Source organism: Typopeltis vanoorti, chromosome 23, assembly GCF_054136105.1.
Source record: "Typopeltis vanoorti isolate ZY-2024b chromosome 23, IOZ_Tvanoo_1.0, whole genome shotgun sequence".
NCBI classification, from domain to species: domain Eukaryota; kingdom Metazoa; phylum Arthropoda; class Arachnida; order Uropygi; family Thelyphonidae; genus Typopeltis; species Typopeltis vanoorti.
This window is the reverse complement of record NC_143571.1, coordinates 13,332,838-13,354,231: the sequence shown is the minus strand read 5'-3', so window position 1 is coordinate 13,354,231 and position 21,394 is coordinate 13,332,838. Positions and strand designations below refer to the sequence as shown.

The 21,394-nt window shown below is 37.3% G+C and overlaps 1 protein-coding gene across 1 annotated transcript in view; it reads right to left on the bottom strand.

The window, feature by feature from the left end:
- Window positions 1-552: 552 nt before the first annotated feature.
- The window catches only part of LOC150093631 (alkylglycerol monooxygenase-like), a 193,801-nt gene continuing 172,959 nt past the window's right edge, over window positions 553-21,394 (bottom strand). Inside the window, exon 11 of the mRNA XM_090412763.1 lies at window positions 553-1,794. Coding sequence (XP_090268889.1) covers window positions 1,611-1,794 — 184 coding nt within the window. The 3' untranslated portion in view covers window positions 553-1,610. The remainder of the gene's footprint in view (window positions 1,795-21,394) is intronic.

Genomic DNA, 21,394 nt, shown 5'->3' with positions numbered 1-21,394 from the left:
TAGTTAACAAGGATGTAAAGACTACATTTTTTTAGTCTGAGAGTAGTGAAGAAGTATAATAAGTTGCAGAGGAAGTTGCATGCTCTTACTGAATCAATTTAAAGAGTTACATGGTATGCAGATAACATTAAGTGTGGGATCTTTAGCAATGATTCCTAAATATTCACAGAGATGCCTTATAATAATAATATATGCCAGAATTCTGATAATATTGATGCCCTGATGTCTGATACCCTGATAATGATAATATATGCCAGAATTCTACATTTCATGGTTATGTGTTCCTCAATAAAGGTCGAAATTGGGCTGGGTAGTGGTCCTTCCTATAATGCATAGCATTATACATGCCCATAAGGATATGTGCTTTGCATTATGGGATACTAAGGCAAGTGATGTAAAGCCATTAGCTTCTATGTACGAGTTGCCCAGTCCTGAAGTTACTTCAGGTGCAAACTTTGTTTGCTTACACTTGGATAAAGGATTAAACCAAGAATATAATTTCAGAATATAGTATAACCAAGTGGAAAAACTTCCAACAAATAAAAAGACATGTTGAAGGTATGAAGAAGTTGATAAAACTAAACTTTATTAGATACTTAATAGCATACATTTGTCTAGCATAACACTATCACAGCAAAAGTGACTACAAGATAAACAATTAATGTACAAAAATTGAATCAGTTAAATAATCACATTTAAAGGTGACATCTCTGTTTAAAAAAGTAATAAGAATTAATAAAATTAAGCAGACCAAAGAAGAACAATATAAGCTGCCAAGTTTTTAATGAACCTTAGTTTTATCCCTCCATATTCTTGTCTATTAAATTTATATAATACATAGAATTAGACATTCTGGTTTTCGATCAAGTCAGTAATTCACATTTTTTTTTAACTGCCTTTATTTTATTGTTGTTTTATGACTTGATAGCATAAATAGTGGTAATTCAGACATAGATTACACTCAGTGCCAGTCGATAAAATACAAACACATGAACACATTCACAGATAGCCCAAACATAACAAATATATAAAATCACTCTTTGGTTTTAAATCTTTACATATAACCAAATATACAGTAGTTCCATATTTATACTAAAGGAAAAGGAAATATTCTTGACTATATACAATACTCTTTTGTATTGATCTGGGCAGAATGATCATAAACTATTGATTCTTACTGGAAAGCATTCAAATGAATTTCTCAGAACTTCTTGTACTTCATGCTCCATGGATAAGTAATCTGCTTAACACTACATGGCTGCTGGCACAGAATTTTAATTTACATATATCTGTATAGATAACTGCATACTAACACAATCCTCATCCTCTTCATGGCCTTATCAGTTTAAAATATGAAACTTTCATACAACTACTGTGTACTAATATAAATAAGATTTAACTAAGCATAAATGCTATTTTAAATTTCTTTCAAAAAAAAAAAAATAACCCAAGGAGCAATGTGATGTTATAAACTATGCTCAATCTTTGAACTTTTCAATTTTCTTCAGTTTCTTGTATGCCTATATTTAGTCAGTTTTCTGTAGGATTTTCTCATAAAAAAAAGAATGGGCAACCCTACTGAATCATTACAGTTTCTCCAAAGCTTATGGCTATTTCTCTTCATTGATTTCTTTCAAAGATTGCAATCCCCAAAATATTGCAGAAGAAAAAAATATAGTGTGTAAAATCCTCAGAATGTATGAAATTGCATTAAAGTCAATACTTGAAATAAAGTAGTAGTCTAAAACAAGATAGAGGCAGCAACGAAGAAATTCTAGCTTTTTTGCATACCACCTGCAATAAAAAGATGAAATTGATAAATAAACAAAGCTATTAAGATTTATTTAAAAATTAGGTTTTGACTAATGCTATGTTATTATTATTTTTATGATCCACACCTTTCCAGAGAGTCTTAAGACTCACTGAGTAAGGCCATACTAACCATAAACGACTCAGTCAAATGGATATATCATATCCACTTTCTAACTTATAGTACATGGGTTTAAATCCCAAATCCCATTGCTCATGGCAGTTTGTAAAAAAGGTTTTTAGGTGATAGCCAATTTTGGTGGCCTAGTATGAAATCATCATCCTGTTTACTGGAGACTTAAAGCGGTTTCAAATTGCATTTTTAGTATCTAGTACACAGTTCCTGGATTATCTACCATATTTTCGGACCATAAGACGCATCTTTTTATGTAGAGAAATCGACTTAGAATTGGGATGCGAAGGTAGGTGATACTGTGTAAGTCTTGGATTCCCATGTTTTTGATGCGAGCCAAACACGTGTCTCGTTGCATATGTGGGAATCCCCAATTTACATACAGAAACTTTACCAGCGTCAGTAGTTAGTGGGTAAGCATATGCAGTTTTGAATGGACGAGAAGATTATTAAGCCTTTTAAAAAATGTGGCATAAGTAACATGATGGATGGTACTGAAGATGACTTAGTTTTTGAAGAGAGTGATAACAATAGTTCAGCCAACAATACGAAAAGTGACAGTGCCGAGATGAGTGAAGACGAATGGAATACTGCTGGTAGTACAAGTTATGGTAATAATAGATGAAATTTAAAGTTTGAGAATATTTTTATATAATCATTTTTTTTTCCTAAAAATTGTCTCATAATTTGGGGTGTGTCTTATCATCCAAAAAATACGGTAATAATCCTTAGCCTACCCATAGCACTGCTACAATTAGGTTTACAATCTATAATGGGAGGGATTCACATAAATAAAAACAAACATTATTCTCATGATCTATATCATGCATACAAAGTCCTGAAAGCAACCATCAGTCAATACATATTATTTTTGACTATATTTTTCTTTTCTCTAGTCAATTTATGTTTTGTGGGAAAATAACAGAATCAACAGAAAAGTTTGCTATATGCTTTATCTACTCTACAAGCCTTGCTGTTTTCATATAAAGCAATTATAATGCTAATGAATACCTGCTACCTCTGTATGAGATTGACGAATAATCTTCAACTGAAACATAAAACAATTTCTCTCATCAAGATGAGAATCAAACTGGGGTCATTTTCTAATTAAAGAGAATGTCCTGTCATTCTTCCAACTATGTGATGGAGATGGATTTAAGGTCTGATGAGATCAATCAGCTTTCCATGCCAAATGTTTGTCTGAGTATCTCCTTCTGCATAGGTTATAGGTATTAGTGAAGCATGGCTGACTGTAGATGATATAACTAGTGGGATTGAATGTGATGGGTATAGTGTGTTCAGGAATGACAGAGAGAATAAAATGGGGGGAGGAGTATTGTTGATGATAGCTGATGAACTCCAGCCAAGGAGAATAGAAGTTGAATTGCAGGATAGAGAAAAGAGCACATTTGAGGCCATTTGGTGTGAGATTGTGGCTAGCAGAACTAAATATACAATTGGGTGCTGCTATAGACCAGGTGATGGAAAAGATGGTGGTGACAGTATGCACAAGCAAATAGAAGAAATGGGTGGAAGGAGGGTGATTATTATGGGAGATTTCAACTATGGTCGCATTGATTGGAGTGAGGAGAGGACACACGGGAGGAAGGAACTGGATTTTATGCGGTTATTAAGGGATAACTATCTGCGACAGCATGTAATGGAAAATACTAGGGGTCAGAGAGTGCTTGACCTAGTAATTACATCTGAGGATTTGGCTGTAACAAATATGACCACATTGCCACCAATCGGTGAGAGTGATCATAGAGTCTTAACTTGGGAGGTGACTAAAGGTGTAGAATTTTCAATTAAGACAGGGTACATGTGGAATTATCGGGCTGGAAAGTATGACAAGCTTAGGAGTTTGTTTGGTTCAGTGCCATGGCATGTACAACTGCAAGGACTAGAAGTTGATAGTGCATGGGAGGTAGGTAAGAAGTGCTTGCATGAAGCAATGGCTGACTGTATACCTAGAGTCCGAATAATAAATCAAGTAGGAGTTAAATGGATGAATAACACCATTAAACTTGAGTTGCAAAAAAAGAAACAACTATGGAGGGAATTTAAGGAGAAGGGTGACCGGCAGGCACATGAACGGTATAAAGCGCAGGCCAGAAGGGTGACGAGTGTGGTAAGAAAAGCAAAAAAGGATTACGAAAGAACATTGGCCATGCAGGCTAAAGAGAATCCTAAACAGTTTTTTAGATATGTAGCAAGTAAAAGGAAAAATGTACATGGCAGATTGATTTTAAAGAATGCCGATGGTAGGGAGGTAACTGAATCAGTTGAGGTAGTTGAGTTACTTAGTGAGCACTTTGCAAAAGTATATCATCCAGGTGGTGACATTGCAGAAACGAATAAACCAGTAGATTATATGGGAATTGAGGTTAATGAAGTGGAGGTGAGTAGTCTATTGCAAAACCTCAATGTCAATACATCTGTGGGATTGGATGGTATACCAGCTCGTGTTGTACGAGAAGCAGCTAAAGAACTGTCAGTACCCTTGACCATTTTGTTTAATTTGAGTCTCGGGTCTGGGTTAGTCCCGAGCGGGTGGAAAGAGGGGAAAATAGTTCCACTGCATAAAGGTGGTTCCAGGACTGCTGTTGTGAATTACCGACCGATTAGCATATCAGGAATCATTGTCAAGGTCTTAGAGAAAATAGTCAAGAGGAAAATACAAGATTGGATAGAAGAAAATGGGATACTGTATCGGGGACAGCATGGTTTTGTGAAGGGTAGGTCATGCCTCAGTAACTTGCTCACGTATTATAACACAGTGACGGCTGAACTGGATAAGGGTAATGGGTTTACGGTGATTCTACTGGACCTTGCCAAGGCCTTTGACAGGATTCCACATGGAATTCTAATCAGTAAATTGCGGCATATGGGAATGGACATAGGGTTGGTGAGATGGATAAGAGGGTGGTTGACGGAGAGATATCAGAGAGTGGTTTACTCGGGAGTAGAGTCCACAAGACTGCCTGTGACTAGTGGTGTGCCACAAGGATCTGTTCTTGGACCACTGCTGTTTAATTTGTTCATAAATGATATAGGAAATGATCTGAGAGGAACAGTTCATTTGTTTGCGGATGATGCGAAGTTGGGTAGGGCAATAGTGAATGCAGATGACGTCAAAATTTTGCAGGATGATTTGGATAGATTGGAGGTCTGGGCTAAGGAGAATGGATGTCAGTTTAATGTGGCAAAATGTAAGGTTATGCATTTTGGGGTGAAAAGATTGGCGGCAGTTTACTGCATTGGTGGAACCGTGCTCCAGGAAATTGATGAGGCACGAGATTTAGGAGTGTTGGTAGATAAGGAATTGAAATTTAGGGGACACATTGCAAAAGTGGCCAAATCAGCTCCTCAAATCACTTGGTTGCTGAAGAATACGTTGACAAGCAGAGACAAGCAGGTTATTGTTCCTCTGTATCGAGCCTTGATAAGACCCCATCTAGACTACTGTGCTCAGATTTGGTCACCTAGGTTTCTTCTTGATGGGGAGGAGGTGGAGAGGATCCAGAGGCGAGTGACCAAGATGATAGCAGGTCTGTGGAATGAACCGTATGAGAACAGGTTGAGGATTTGTGGGTTGCAAAAATTGGTTGATAGGCGGAGGAGGGGAGATATGATTGAGACATTCAAATTACTCAAGGGTTTCTATAAAATTAATTCAGAAGATATTTTTGAGAACAGGGCTGGTTGTGGGAGGACTAGGGGACATCCATGGAAACTGGGCAAAAGTGTGGTTAGTAAAGGTGTTAGAGCTGGGTTCTTTACTTTTAGAGTAGTGAATGAGTGGAATGCGCTCCCTGAGTCTGTGGTGGATGCTGTGACAGTGAATGAGTTTAAGGCGAGGTATGATAGATACTGTATGAATGTCAAATAGTTGTGATGAATATGATTTGGGGCCTCCCTCGATGAGTCTAATGACTCCCTGGAGTTGTTGCCCGTAATAATAGTAATAATAATAGTAATAATTAAAGTCATGTTTATCAACTCTTCTCATTTGGGATCCACCTCTTTTCATAACATTCTTCAGATCTCACAAAATAACTTTCTTTCCCAAGGGATTCCTGCATTCTGACAACGAAGACAATAATGGCCAAACCACTGTAGCCATTCTAAGAGGCAGCTGACACACAGTCAAACCATTTCACTCCCAAAGTACTCCTCAAGCACTGCTGATCAAAAAAGCATCATCTTCTATTATCACTCTTAACACAATGTCCAAATATGCTCAAGTATCAGTTCCATAATATAGAAGAGAGAGAGAGAAAAAAAACAACTTATGTAAATCTAGAGTTTAATTCTTAGTGCTATTCCCGAGTCTTTCCAAAATTTACTTAAATGTTTGAATACTTCAGAGACCATTCCTAATCTATCCACTTCATTCCTCACCTCACCAGAATCAGTTACACCCTACAAACATAACCGAGGAGAGGAACTTGTTCTATAGAAAATCCATAAAAAAAGACAGAAGAATCATCTTTATCATTATTTTATCATCCCCTTTTCATTATTTTATTTTTCTTGACATTGATAATCAGATGTATACAAGTTATGCAAAACTTGTCAAATTTAGGCAACTGATGATGCTGATTCTCAGCATCATCAGTTACATAAATAACAGAATCAACAGAAAAGTTTGCTATATGCTTTATCTACTTGACAAGCCTTTATGTTGTCATATAAAGCAAATATAATGCTAATGAATATATCAGGTATTCTATACGATTTCTGTCTAATTGAATTGAAAGACTTTTAAAATCAACAAAACACATAATCACAAGTTAGTGAAATTTCAAACATTTCTTGATGATACACCTCAATAAAATATTTGATCTATAACCAAGTTTGGTCTACAGTCCCTATCCCTTTCGGAATCCATCTTACTCATCTCTAATTTGACTCTCAACTAGGTCCCTAATTCTGTTGAAAAAATAATGCAGAGAACCTTACCATGAAGTATTCTGTCAATTACTTTCAGAAAGTCACCAATATGTAGTTATTTCCCTTATCCAACTGAACTGCTAATTTTATTATAGAAAGTGAATAAATTACTAAGATAAGACATCCTCCATCAACAAGACATATTGCCTGCTACAGAGTATTCTATCCATAATTCCATTGCATAAAGGAGGCTCCAAGACCGATGCAGCAAATTATAGGCAATTGGTATCTCAGGCATGGCGATTAAGATACTGGAGAAGTTGGTGAAAGAATTCAAGAATAGGTGAACAGTAATATGTCACTTTATGGGAGCAGCATGGCTATGCAGAGGATAGCTGATGCCTCAGTAATTTACTCACTTTTTATAATAAAGTGAAAGCTTAGTTATATAAAGGAATTAGCTACATAATGATACTCTTGGACTTTGCAAAGGATTTGAGAGGATACCACATGAAACTGTTATTTAAATGGGAGCAAATAGGGATGGATATGAAGCTGGTGATATGGATAAAATAGTAACTCATGGACAGACATCAAAGAGTAATGCAGGGGAAGACAGATGACTAGTTGTATACTACAGAGCTGATCTGTATTTGGGATATAGTTAATTTGTTGTGTTCCATAATACAGGAAATGATCTAAGGGGAAATATCTTGTTATTTTCAGATTATGCAAAACTGGGTATGATGATACAGAGATCCTGCAGGATTATTTAATTAGACTGGCAATATGGACAAAAGATAACAGCTGCCAATTTAAAGTGACAAAGCATAAGGTTATGCACTTTGGGAAACAAGCTGTGCACTATGTTGATGAAACTGAACTGCAGGAAACTGATGTTGTTAGTTTGGACTAAGGTTAAAAGGAACTTGAAGTTTAGGGGAACATAGTGCAAAGGGCCAAACCTGTCAGTGTAACATGATACTATGAGAGTACCAGAAAAGTTTATGCATTGGGAGGTTATTTCCATCTATAGGAGGTTCCCTCTTTAGGAAACTGTATAAAGGACACTTCTGGACTATTACCTAGATTTCTCAGGGATGAAGAAGTGGTAAAGAGAATTCAAGGACAGATTGCAAAGGCCTAGAACATGCTTCCTATGAAGATTGATAGGTGAAAAAAGAGGGGATATAATAGAAACACATAACTAAATAAGGCAGTTTTATAAAACTGACAGAGAAAAGTTTTTTTAGTGCATGAGTACTAGATAAGATTGAAGAATGGTGAATGGGTGGAATGGGTTGCCAGAAGTGGCAGTGAGTGCTTTATCGGTGAATGTTTTCAAGCAGAAGTATGATATGCATTGTGTGAATAACAGTTAGTGTAGGCCTCCCACAACAAGTCACTTAATTCAATGAGATATCTTAGAAAATAAGATAAGGCATCATCATAAAATTCCTGATGTGTTCCTTCAAGGGATGTAATATGATACTGTAATAGTACTATATGACAAATTTACATTATTACTAATTTCCTAATCAACAATTTTTCTCCAAATTAGTCTATCTTACCAGGATTCCTCTATTGTCAAATCTTACTTTTTTTAAGGCATTCTAACTGCATCAATCCACCTATTCTTCATCTTCCTCTGTATCTTTTTCCTGGCATCAAATACCTGCTTTGCTAATCATTATTATTACTACTAACCCAAGACCTCATGAAATCAAAGACTCATTTAGGAGGTCCTTTTATCATACACAGTTCATCATACCATGCTTTTAAACACACTCAAATTCTCTGCAGACACCACACTATTCCAGTCATTCACAACTCTGCACACAAAAAACCTGCTTCTCACTCCCCTGCTCATATCCTCTTTATAGTTTCCAGGGATGACCTCTAGTTCTCCCCTGAACTCTCACTGTTTTCTGTAGAACCTCTACAACGCTGATCCTATAATAACCCCTTACTAACTTGTAGGTCTCTATCATATCTCCCACTCTTCCTTCTATCTACCATACTCTATAAATTACATCTTCTCAATCTTTCCTCATATTCAACATTCCAGAGGTCAGAAACTACCTTAGTTAGTCACCTTTGGACCCTTTCCAACATCTCTTCATCCTTCTGAAAACCCGGTGACCAAATCTGGGCACAATAGTCCATGTGTGGCCTAATCAAAGCCTTATACAATGGAACAAGAATCTCCTTACTTCTACACGTCAGTGTCCTCTGCATCATTCCCAGAAGCCTTTGTGTTGTCTTCACAATTTTGGCGATGTGTCCCCTAAATTTTAGATCCTTATCCACTATCACCCTCAGATCTCTTATTTCCTTCACCTGTGACAATATATCCTCACCAAGCATAAATTCTGCATCTGATCTTTCTTTCCCAAATTTTAAAACCTTACATTTTGCAACATTGAACTCGCATCCCCCATTCCTGTGCCCAATCATTCAATTTATTCAAGTCTCTTATTGTAAGGCCACATCTTCCCTACTCCTCAATATTCATCCCAACTTTGCATCATCTGTAAACAACTGAATATATCCATCCAAATCTTCGCTAATATCATTAATATACAAATTAAACAGTAGTGGCCCTAAAACAGACCCCTGAGACACACCACTAGTGACTTTCCTTTTCCTGAATATTGCTCACCCATACACAACTTGCTGATATCTATCAGATAGACAGTTTCCAATCCAATGCGCTAATCTAATATCAAACCCCATCCGCTCTAGTTTGACCATCAATTTATCATGTGATAATCTATCAAAAGCCTTTGCGAAATACAAGTATATTACTGTGTATCCCTCTTTTCTGTCCAAGGAAGAAGTCACTTATTCAAGTAAGTAGATTACTAAAACATGACCTCCCTTTAGCAAATCATGCTGTCCATCAAAGATAATACCATTGTTGTCAACCCAATTCTCGATCCTAGTTCTCACAAGCTTCTCCAACAACTTAACCACAATACCTGACACACAGATAGGCCTATAGTTTGATGCTTGAGTTCTATCACCTCCCTTATGAAGCAGCACAATCTTGCCCTCCTTCACTCCTTAGGAACTTGACCCAGTGCAAGACTCATATTAAAAAAATATGTCAAGGCAGGTGTCAATTCCCTGGCACATTCGTTCAGAATACGTGGTGATATATTATCAAGTCCCACAGCCTTATTAACATCTAGTTTGCTCAACTCCCAATACACTGCTTGCTCACTTACAGTCAGTCTCTCCTCCCTATCATCAACTGCTCTCAATCCCTCCATGAAGTCACATTCACAAGATTGAAAGACCTTTATGAACTGTTCATTAAGTATCTCCACTATATCCTCTGCAACAGCTATCTTTATACTGTATTCTCCAATCAATGTCATCCTTCCATAATCTTTTTTTTTTTTTTTTTGCTAGCTACATATTGAAAAAACTCCTTAAGATTCTTTTTGGCTTCATTAGCTAACTGCTGCTCATACATCACTTCTGCTACCCTTACCAACCAAGACACCTGCCTTGCCTGATCTTTGTAATCCTTATGGAATTGGTTATTAACACTTCTCTTATGATGCCTCCATAATGCCCTTTTTCTCTGTATCGTATCCTTAATCTCTTTATTCATCCATTTCACAACTACCCTATTTAACCTTCTGACCCTTGGAATACATTTAGACATTGCTTCTACAAGATAGTTCTTGAAAATCCCCCAAGCTGCATTGATCTCTTTTCCAGCTAACTCCTCGTTTCATGCTACATCTGCATGCTGTCTCCTGAGCTCTTTATAATCATTCCCCTTTGTTCATTGTTCCACATATACCCTTTTCTCACAGAGGTCCTTACACTGCTGACAACCACCCAGGTAATCAACTCATGGTCACTCTTACCAATTGGTGGGTGATTGGACATTTATAATTGCATCCTCAAATGAGATGATCAAATCCAAGACCCTCAAATCCTCGCATGCCCTCTGTTGCGTACTGTCTGAGATAGTTATCCCTCAAAAACTCAAGAAACTCATTTTCTTTACTTCCAGTTGCTATCTCATCATTCCGGTCTATATTGCCATAATGAAAATCACCCATAATGATCACCCTTTTCTTATTTGCTTGGCATTTGATTATACATTTCATAGTTGCTATCATCCACATTACTAGGTCTATAACAACATCCTACCAAGTATTTCATTCTATTCACCTCTATCTTACACCATACTGTCTCAAAACCAATGGCACTATTTCCCCTCTTGCATCTCTACTTTCTATGGACATAACTATTTCTCTATCATCAATAGCACTCCCCCTCCCTTTTTATCCTTTCTATCCTAACGAAACACATCATGGCCTTCCATCTCTATTCCTGTCAAGATGTTGTCTTCATCTAACCATGTCTCACTTATTCCAACAGTTTTGGGGTGAACAGACTCAATTAATGCAACCATTTCATCTCAATTGTTTCTTATACTTCTAGCATTTGCTTTGAACATTTCCCTTTCTGTTTATTCATTTTAGAACCATCTTCAAGTCCAACTGTTTCCTCTTGATCCCAGGTCATCCCATTCCTTTCCCGTCTACACATACAATCACATCCTCTTGGAGCATCCACCTTTCTCATGCTGTGTTCCCCTGTTCACCCTGAGCCTCCCCATTTCCCTGTCCATCTTGCACACCCATTCTCTCATTCTCTTCTGTCTTACTCTCCCACATCGTTTCACACTTGATCAGCTTCATTCTCTGTACTCACTTCTCTACCTTCCAGCAGACGTCTCTCCAAATGACTCACACCAAAACCACACAAATGCAGTCCATCACTCTTATATAGTTCACTTTGTCCTTCAAACTCATTCCACACATTGACAAGCTGCACTCCTTTCTCTTCACACATTTCAGCTAACATATCATTCATAATCCTTGCTCTCCACCTCATCTCACCACTGTCATACCAAGGCAACATGCTTACTACCTTTCCTATCACACTATTCTCTTTTATCTATCTAAGCAACCTCCACAATCTGACGTGTTCTTTGTTCTCAGTCAAGTCATTCATACCTGTTAAAACTCTTTAACAAGGTATGAATTTGCTCTTTTGCTCGTTTCCTTCTCATATCCAATGCCTCAATCACTCTACTCATTCTATCACCAGGAAAACATACCTTATGCATCCTTTCATCCAGCACACCTTTAATAATTACGTCGCCATACAACGTTACTTGCGAGTCTTTCGTTACCTCTTTTATACCAACATGCTTTGTTTTAATCATTTTCACTCTCCCATACATTTCCCAAATTTTCTTAACTTCATTTCGTGTCCATTTCATTTCTTGCCTCATCCTAACCAACTCAACTTTTGAATCTTCTGTCACGTTTACTTGGTCATTCATTCTTTCGAATTTTCAAACTCTTGAACCCTGCTCCACACTTTCACTCTCATTCATCCTTTCAAGTTTTCGTACCTTTGATTTTTCCAGCTCTTGAACTTTGCATCACACTATTTCCGGTTTTTCCTTTAATATTCTGTTTAAGTGACCACACTATCTGAAATTAGCTTTGCTCACATATTTCTGAATAGTAACAATGTCACATTACTTTTGAATATGATTTTGCTATTGACAATATCTATTCACTTTCCTAATTTTTCTCAGAACTTAGGAAAGTGAATAGATATTGTCAATAGCAAAATCATATTCAAAAGTAATGTGACATTGTTACTATTCAGAAATATGTGAGCTTGAACTTTGCATCACACTATTTCCGGTTTTTCCTTTAATCAACTGTTTTACTTCTAACTTAGCTCTTAGATCAATGTTAAAATTGGTTTGAACATTGTCTTGCATACAGCTACTTTTGAGTAATCATTTTTTCTCTCTTATTCCATATAAATTCATTCAGATGACTTCCTACCATACCAGCTTTGCTAATTCTGTTGTCTATTTACATATTTAGCCAGCCTAATTGCCAGTAGTTAGCATATCCACTATCCAGCCAAAAAGCTGACAATTCGAATCCTGCCTATACGAGTATAGATGCTCGTGATCATCTTTTACCTTCACACATTCATACAAATATATATATATATCACAAGATGGACTGGTCACTATGAAAAAAAATAGATCCAACTCAACAACGTCTGCAAGAGAGCAGAAGAAAGTGCTAGTGGTAAATATTATGGCCAAAAGATAAGTTCTTTTTGGGAGTCTTCTGCATCAATGAAGTAATTTTTTTTTTTGCATCATTATATGTATGAATGTTTGTGTGATTAACTGCAATGGTAATGTGTTTAATTTACTGATTTTCAATGTTTTAATATTTGTTTTATTTTGCACTATATTGTGCAGCATGGTGGCAACGTGCAAAACAATGGCAGGTGATTTTAACATGTGTGATTACATTTACTGCAGCATATATGAAATGCATGGCCTTTGCACAACGAAAAATTATTGGAAGGAGAATGAAACTGGAGAATATACTAATAGAAAGTATTTTGTGAGTGAATGCGAGAAGTGTGAACATAGTAAGAAGAGGTGAGTTGAAAGACAAAATACATGATGAGACTGGCGTAGTGTTGCAAGCGGTATGAGTGACTGTACACATGATGTAGTGGAAAATGAAGAGAATGACCAGAAAGTAATGGAAAAGATTGCATATGTATATGGAGTTCTTTGCAGAACAAAATGTGAATTGTTAGAGACAATTCAATGACACAGAAGAAAAAGAAAGGGAAAAGAAAGCAGAGCATGAAAGAGTAAAAGAATGAAAAATCGGATTGGATTGGATTTTGTATGGTGATTCATCGATATGAGGCATCCTTGAGGAGACTGTGACGAAATCGTGTTTTCTTGGAGCTAAAATAAAGATAGTTATGCTGTAAGGATGTAGAGAGTTAAGGTGAAAGAGATGTTTATTTTGGTTGGCACATGATTTAGCAGGTAACAAGTGTGGTATGCAAGAAGACATGAAAGAGTTGTGTGCATGAAAAAAGAAGAGTGAGAAAGTAAAAGTTGTGAGTCTGTTGTCATGGTGTGACACAGATAAGCTGAGATGGAGAGCTACAAAAAAAAAAAAAAAAAAAAAAAAAAAAAAAGGTGTGGAGTTCACAAACTCCACACTATTCCTCCTGCATAATCTGTGCAATAGTTAGCACCAATGGGCCAAAAGTTTTGGAATTAGTGAGAGATGGTTGACTGAAAAATGATATGGTCATAAGGGATGTAGGTGTCTTCAGAGAGGACAGAAGGAACAGGATGAGGGTTTTGCTAATGATAGCAGAGGAATTAAAGCCCAAAAAAGGAGTAAAAGTACAGAAAGTATAGGACTCAGAGGGCAGTTCATTTGAAGCTATAAGTAAAGAACCTAAAGTAAAGAACCACTCTAAAAGTAAAGAACCCAGCTTCCATAGATGTCCCCTAATTCTCTCACCACCAGTCCTGATCTCAAAAATATCCTCAGAATTTATCCTATAGAAACCTTTTAGCAATTTGAATGTCTCAATCATATCTCCCCCTTTTCTGCCTATCAACTACTTTCTGCAACCCACAAATCTTCAACCTGTTCTCATATGGTTCATTCCATAGACCTGCTGTCATCTTAGTCACTCGCCTCTGGATCCTCTCCACCTCCTCAACATCAAGAAGGAACCTAGGTGACCAAATCTGGGCATAGTAGTCGAGATGAGGTCTTATCAAGGCTCGATATACAGAGGTACAATAACTCTGCTTGTCTCTGCTCGTCAAGGTATTTTTCAACAACCAAGTGAGTTGATGAGCTGATTTAGCTACTTTTGCAGTGTGCCCCCTAAACTTCATCTCCCTATCCACCAACACTCCCAAGTCCCTGGCCTCATCAATCTCCTGAAGTACAGTTCTACCAATGTGGTATACTGCTGCTAATCTTTTCAGCCCAAAATGCATAACCTTACATTTTATCACATTAAATTGACATCCATTCTCCTTAGCCCAGAATTCCAATCTATCCAAGTCGTCCTGCAAGATTTTGACATCTTCTGCATTCACTATTGCCCTACCCAACTTTGCATCATCAGCAAACAAATGAACTGTTCCTCTTAGATCCTTCCCTATATCGTTAATGAACAAATTAAACAGCAGTGGTCCAAGAAGAGAGCCCTGCGGCACACCACTAGTCACTGGCTGTCTTTTGGACTCTGTCTTTGAATAAACTACTCTTTGATATCTCTCCATCAACCACCGACCTATCCATCTCACCAACCCTATATCCATTCCCATATCTTGTAGTTTATGGATTAGAATTCCATGTGGCATCCCTGTCAAATGCCTTAGCCAGGTCCAGCAGTATCACTGTAAACCCATTACCCTTATCCAGTTCAGCCGTCACCATGTTATAAAACTTGAGCAAGTTACTGAGGCATGATCTACCCTTCACAAAGCCATGTTGTCCCCTGTACAGTATCTGATTTTCATCAATCCATTCCTGTATTTTTCCCTTGACTACTTTCTCCAAGACCTTGACAACGACTCCTGATATGCTGATCAGTCGGTAATTTGCAACCATAGTCTTGTATCCTCCTTTATGCAGCGAAACTATTTTCCCCTCTTTCCACACCTTCGGGACTAAACCAGACCTGAGACTCAGATTAAACAATATGGTCAAGGGCACTGATAATTCCTTAGCCACTTCACGTAAGACCCGTGCCAGTATACCATCCAATCCCACAGATGTATTCACATTAAGGTTCTGTAATAGACTATTCACCTCCACTTCATTCATCACAATTCCTGTATAAACTAATGGTTCCTTCATTTTTTCAATGTCACCACCTGGATGATATACTTTTGCAAAGTGCTCACTCAGTAACTCCACAATATCGACTGATTCAGTGACCTGCTTACCATCGTCATTCCTTAAAATCATTTTGCCGTGTACAGTTTTTTTCTTGCTTGCAGCATATTGAAAAAACTATTTGGGATTCTCTTTAGTTTGCATAGCTAGTTTCCTTTTGTAATCTGCTTTTGCTTTTTTTACCACACTCGTTACCCTTCTGGGCTGCACTTTATACCGTTCGTGTGCCTGCAGGTCACCTTTCTCTTTAAATTCCCTCCACAGTTGTTTCTTTTTTTTTTACAGCTCAAGCTTAATGGTGTTATTCACTCATTTAACCCCTACTTGTTTAAATATTCGGACCCTAGGTATACAATCAGCCATAACCTCCTGTAAATGCTCCTTGACCACTTCCCATGCTCTATCAACATCCAGCCCTTGCAGTTTTACATACCATGGCACTGAACCAAGCAATCTCCTAAGCTTGTCATACTTACCAGCACGTTAATTCCACACATACCCTGTCTTAATAAAAAATTCCACACCTTTAGCCACCTGGGAGGTGGCTAAAGATGTGGAATTTTCGATTAAGACAGGTATATGTGGAATGATCATAAGGGATGTAGTGTCTTCAGAGAGGACAGAAGGAACAGGATGAGGGTTTTGCTAATGATAGCAGAGGAATTAAAGCCCAAAAAAGGAGTAAAAGTACAGACCAAGACCTTATTGATCACTCTCACCGATAGGTGGCAACATGGTCATATTCATTACAGTCAAAATCTCAGATGCTATTACCAGGTCAAGCACTCTCAAACCCCTAATATTTTCAATTACATGCTGTCTCAGATAGTTATCCCTTAATAATTGAATAAAATCCAGCTCCTTCTTCACATGTGTCCTCTCCTCCTTCCAATCAAGGTTACCATAGTTGAAATCCCCCATAATAATTACCCTCCTTCCACTCATTGCTTCTATTTGCTTATGCATACTATCTCCACCATCTATTCCATCACCTGGTCTATAGCAGCACCCAACTGTATATTTTGTTCTGCCAGTCTCAATCTCACACCAAATAGCTTCAAATGAGCTCTTTTCACTATCCTGCAATACAACTTCAATTCTCCTTGGCTGCAGTTCATCAGCTATCATCAATAACACTCCTCCCTCCATTTTATTCTCTTTGTCCCTCCTAAACACACTATAACCTACACATTCTATCCCACTAACTATATCATCTTCTGTCAGCCATGTTTCACTAATGCCAATAACCTGTGGCCAGGTTATTGGCATTAGTGAAATTGCCAATCAAGGCCAAAAATTCTTCCTTCTTGTTCCTAATACTCCTGGCATTAGTATACATGAAATACAGAGGTCCCTTTGTCCCACCCCTATCTTGATGCGTTATTCACTATCACATTCCGATTTTTTGTCCTTAGTACTGGCTCAGGTACATTAGTACATTATATACGTTCTTACACTCAACTATCTCACTGATGTCTGCATATCCCCCCCCCCTTCTTGGTAGTTCTAGTTTCCCTGGTTCTGCACATCCATTTTCACTTCATTCAGCAACACTTTTTCCAGTCTCCACACACCTAATCCATTCAAATGCAGGCCATCCATCTTATATAAATCCTTTTGCCCATTAAACTCATTCCACACCACACCATCTGCATAACCTGCGCATAAAGTCATTTGCGATTATGGCCCTCCTTCTAAACTCCTCTCTGTCGTAACGTGGCAACAGACTCACCATCCTAACTCTGTCACTCTTTTCTTTCACTACCTTTACCTATCAAAATCAATCAGTGTTTATTTCAGAGTCTGCCACTGAGCTATAAGGTTTGATGTTTTCAAACTTCATTTTTTTTCTTCTTCAGCAATATTTGTATCCTTGAGTCTAGTTCATCTCTGAGCTGCTCCACTTTGATTTTTTTAACCTGGTGCTGGTGAGGTGAGAAAATGTAACAAAAGTTTTAAGGTGGGATCCCACAGACCCACCCAAATAATGTAGTTTATTATAGAAATCCATATCTTTTTAATCAATATTAGATTACGTATTGTTTAAGTGAATAAAAATGCAGATCCACAAAATTAACTCATAGTTATTGACTAATTCTAAATCAATTTCACTATCATCATCTCCACTAAATGGCTCCTTGTCTGTCATACCATATAATCTGACATTAAAGCGTCATCTATAAGTTGACATAACCTCTGTTCTTCCTGCTTAACTCATCTGGTAAAAAAAAACATATTATTGTCAAAATATCCTCTAAATATTTACAAAACTGTATTTGCTTATAGTTGGTATGTAAAAATATAGAAGAGACACAGCAGGAATGATATTATTTTAGTAGAATATACATGAAAACAACTTGCATTTCAGAAGTAAATATGATCACACTTTTGGCCAGGTGGGGTCTGGTGGACCTCAGCACACTTTATACCTCTACATGCTAAACTTGCTTGAGCGCAACAGCCTGTCGTCTATGGGGTCAAGTAGCGGGTTACGGGAGGGGGAGATATACTCAGACATGACTCACTGCCACATGTTGTTAAAAAGTTATAGTCGATTTAAAATCTTTGGGATCTGTGACACCCCGCCTTACTAACGCCTGGTTAAAAAAACTTTCTTACATATTTTTCTTTTCAAAATATGAAATGTATTTTTATCTTGCTCAAAGCTAAATGGTAATCACTTCCTATTTCAAATCCCCTATGTATTCTTGTATCCTGGACCAGCAAGAAGCTTGTATCCTGGATCAACAATAATATAGTCAATGAAACTTTTCTTATTTCTTGTGTCTTCTCTCCATGTACATTTTTGCACATGTTTATGGTGGAACATGATGATCATGACTAGTCTGGTCGTGAACAGAAATCCAGCAGTTACTTGTCATTATTATTAGTTTTGCTCTTTTTTTTTTTTTCCAAGTTTCTATGACACATTTCTATGTTTGTATTCATTTCCTATTCTGCTATTTAGATCTCCAAAAAGACCATTTTTTTTTTTACGTCACCTGCCTCCCTCTAATGATTTGAATTTTTTATCCTCTTCTTCCTTAGTAAGAAGAGGATAAAATTTGAGAACTTTTTTGTCTCACTGTCTAATTCTCCATTTTGATGTTTGTCCACATCACTCTACTTGAAATTGCCTGCCATTCAAGAAAATAATCTGAGTTTAGTGTTGAACACTTACAGCTACTCCTCTCTTGCCCTAATCATTACTGACTGAATATAATGTCTTGTAATTGTTGTTTAGTAGAAAATTCTGTTTTTTCTTCTTTGTTTCAGTAACACCAATAATGTCAATGTACTTCTCTAATTCTTTTGCTGGTTCCACTTCTTTTCTGTTAATGCTTCTTATGTTGATGTTATCGTCGATTCTGTTGATGTTGTAAAACTCGATGTAGCTTGGAAATGCCAAAGCGCTTTACATCGATTTTTACAGAGGTCAAGTCTCATGAGATTGTTACAAAAGTAACCTTGTATGTCTCTATATATTTTATGCTAAATATTAATGTAAATAACCCTATGGGAATTGACTGTACTTACTGCTTTAACAAAAATTTCTAGAATGTAAAAAACAAAGGCAATGTTTTGCCACCAGAACTTTGTATAATAGCTCTATGTAAGGGCATAAGAAAGTTGTTTATGATTTAAGTCTATGAGAAAGTTGTTTGCTAACTCTGTGTGTAAACACCTTCTAGGTTAGTGTCAAAGAGATCGGCAATGTTCAGACAAGTTTCCTTGCCCGACAAGATAGGATTAAAGGAGTGCACAGAGGAGAAGAAAGAATGGGTTGGTCTTAACAGAAGATCAAGGAGTCGTGCTGAATTTTTCAGGGGTTATAACCCTTCGTACAATGTCCCGGAGAACGTGAAATAAAAGGGGGCTGAGCCAAAACATTGGGAGCTTTTTCGGGGTGGCAGTTAGAGCTTTCAGAGTCAGCAGTCAGAGGCAGAGTCGTCAGCAGTTATCGGAATCGGCAATTAGAGGCAGAAATACCGGGAGTAGGATTCAGAGGACGGGACGTTACGGCGAGGCCAAGCCAGATGGAAATGTTGAGAGAAATGCCAATGTAAATACCCGAGCCAAGTATCGGTCAGTTATTTTTTGCCGTGGGAGATCAACCGAAGCCAAAAGCAACAGAGCAATCTTCAAGTGCCGGAGAAATTTTGCCCGTATGCTCAAATCCCTAAGACCCGAGATGAAAGAAAAGGCATAGGGACTTTAGTGCAGGACCTTTGGATGAGTGTGCGACACAGAGTCTCTGTAAGTTTGTTCCATCTTTTATTGTACATTCCTTTTGTAATTTAGGAGATATGTTATAGATGGACTGATAAGAAATAGTAATAAGAAGTGTCTATAAGAGAGTCCTCTGATTTGTTATTAATTGGAATATAATTTGTGAGATAACTTGGCAAAGCTAGCTAACCTCTTTGTGAGTAAATTAGAGTTTCAATAATTTGATTCAATAAGCGGAGAAGTAATTGAGTAATTATATTGTATAGTATTTTATAATTGAAAAGAGAAAGTATTGCCGGCGCATATTGGTGGCGCAGTCTTAACAAATAAATTTTCCAGTTTTCATAGGCATACAACTAGTAAATTCTTTATGCTACAAGTCCAATGGATAGGTAGAGAGAGTAACCTCCCTATCGTTTAATTAATGTACTTTGTTATTGTTGTAAATAAATGTTTTATTTATATGTCAATGGAGGGCCACCTGATCTTTTAATTTACAATGCACTGTTCCTAAGTAAACTCAGACTTGTGAGTGGTAAATAACTAAGGAATTAAAAGTGAAATTTAAGTACTTGAGAAACCACGACTGTTTACGTAAACTTTATTGAAGAAAATTATGCTAGTAAGAGAGAGGGAGAGAGAGACCTACAGGATGTATTACCAAGTCTTATGCCGATATAGAAATACTGGTGGCGCAGTCTTAACAAATAAATTTTGCAGTTTTCATAGGCATACAACTAGTAAATACGAAAGGTGGATAAACATAGTACGCAATAGAATAAGTAAGAAAGGTTACGAAAGCAAAAGAGTACTGCTATAAAGAATAAAGAAGATATTACAATATAGTCAAACAAACAGCCTTTCGTTACAATGTCATGTTTGATATGTTGGCCCTAGTCCCCAGATGAAAACAGCATTTAAGCAGGTGATATTCCCACCCGAGTTAACATGAAATTCCAACATGCTATACCATCATTTTGTTTTAGTTTAAGTCAATACAGAATACAATTTGGTAAACTAAATCCCAAATTGTCAGACCATCTCCTCATTCAGTATTCAGGTAGCTGCCCACCAACAGGACACACACACCACAAGACAGTGGGGATTGGGCATTAAGTCAGAAACACTGGTTGGTTCTCTGCACTTCTTAAAATGCGATGTGGAGGTCTCTGACAGTTATATAGCTTTGATCCTTAAGTGATCCCTAATAATAATAAAAATGATAAATAAAACAGATAGGGAACAGTTTCAAAAAGAGGAAAGTCATTTGGTGGCTCCATGGTCTCTTTAGGGCCATGATTTTATATATACATTGATGACATCAGAAAATGTTGGAATGTGTATGAAGTTGTTTATTATTATTATTATTTTCCTACCTCCAGGAAGTCACAAGATTCATTGCAGGAGGTGAACACAAAGTCTATCATACCACTCCTTAAGATCATTCACAGTCTGCACATTCACCACCCTCTCAGGCAATGCATTCCATTCCACGCTCTATGCGAAAAAACTTAGG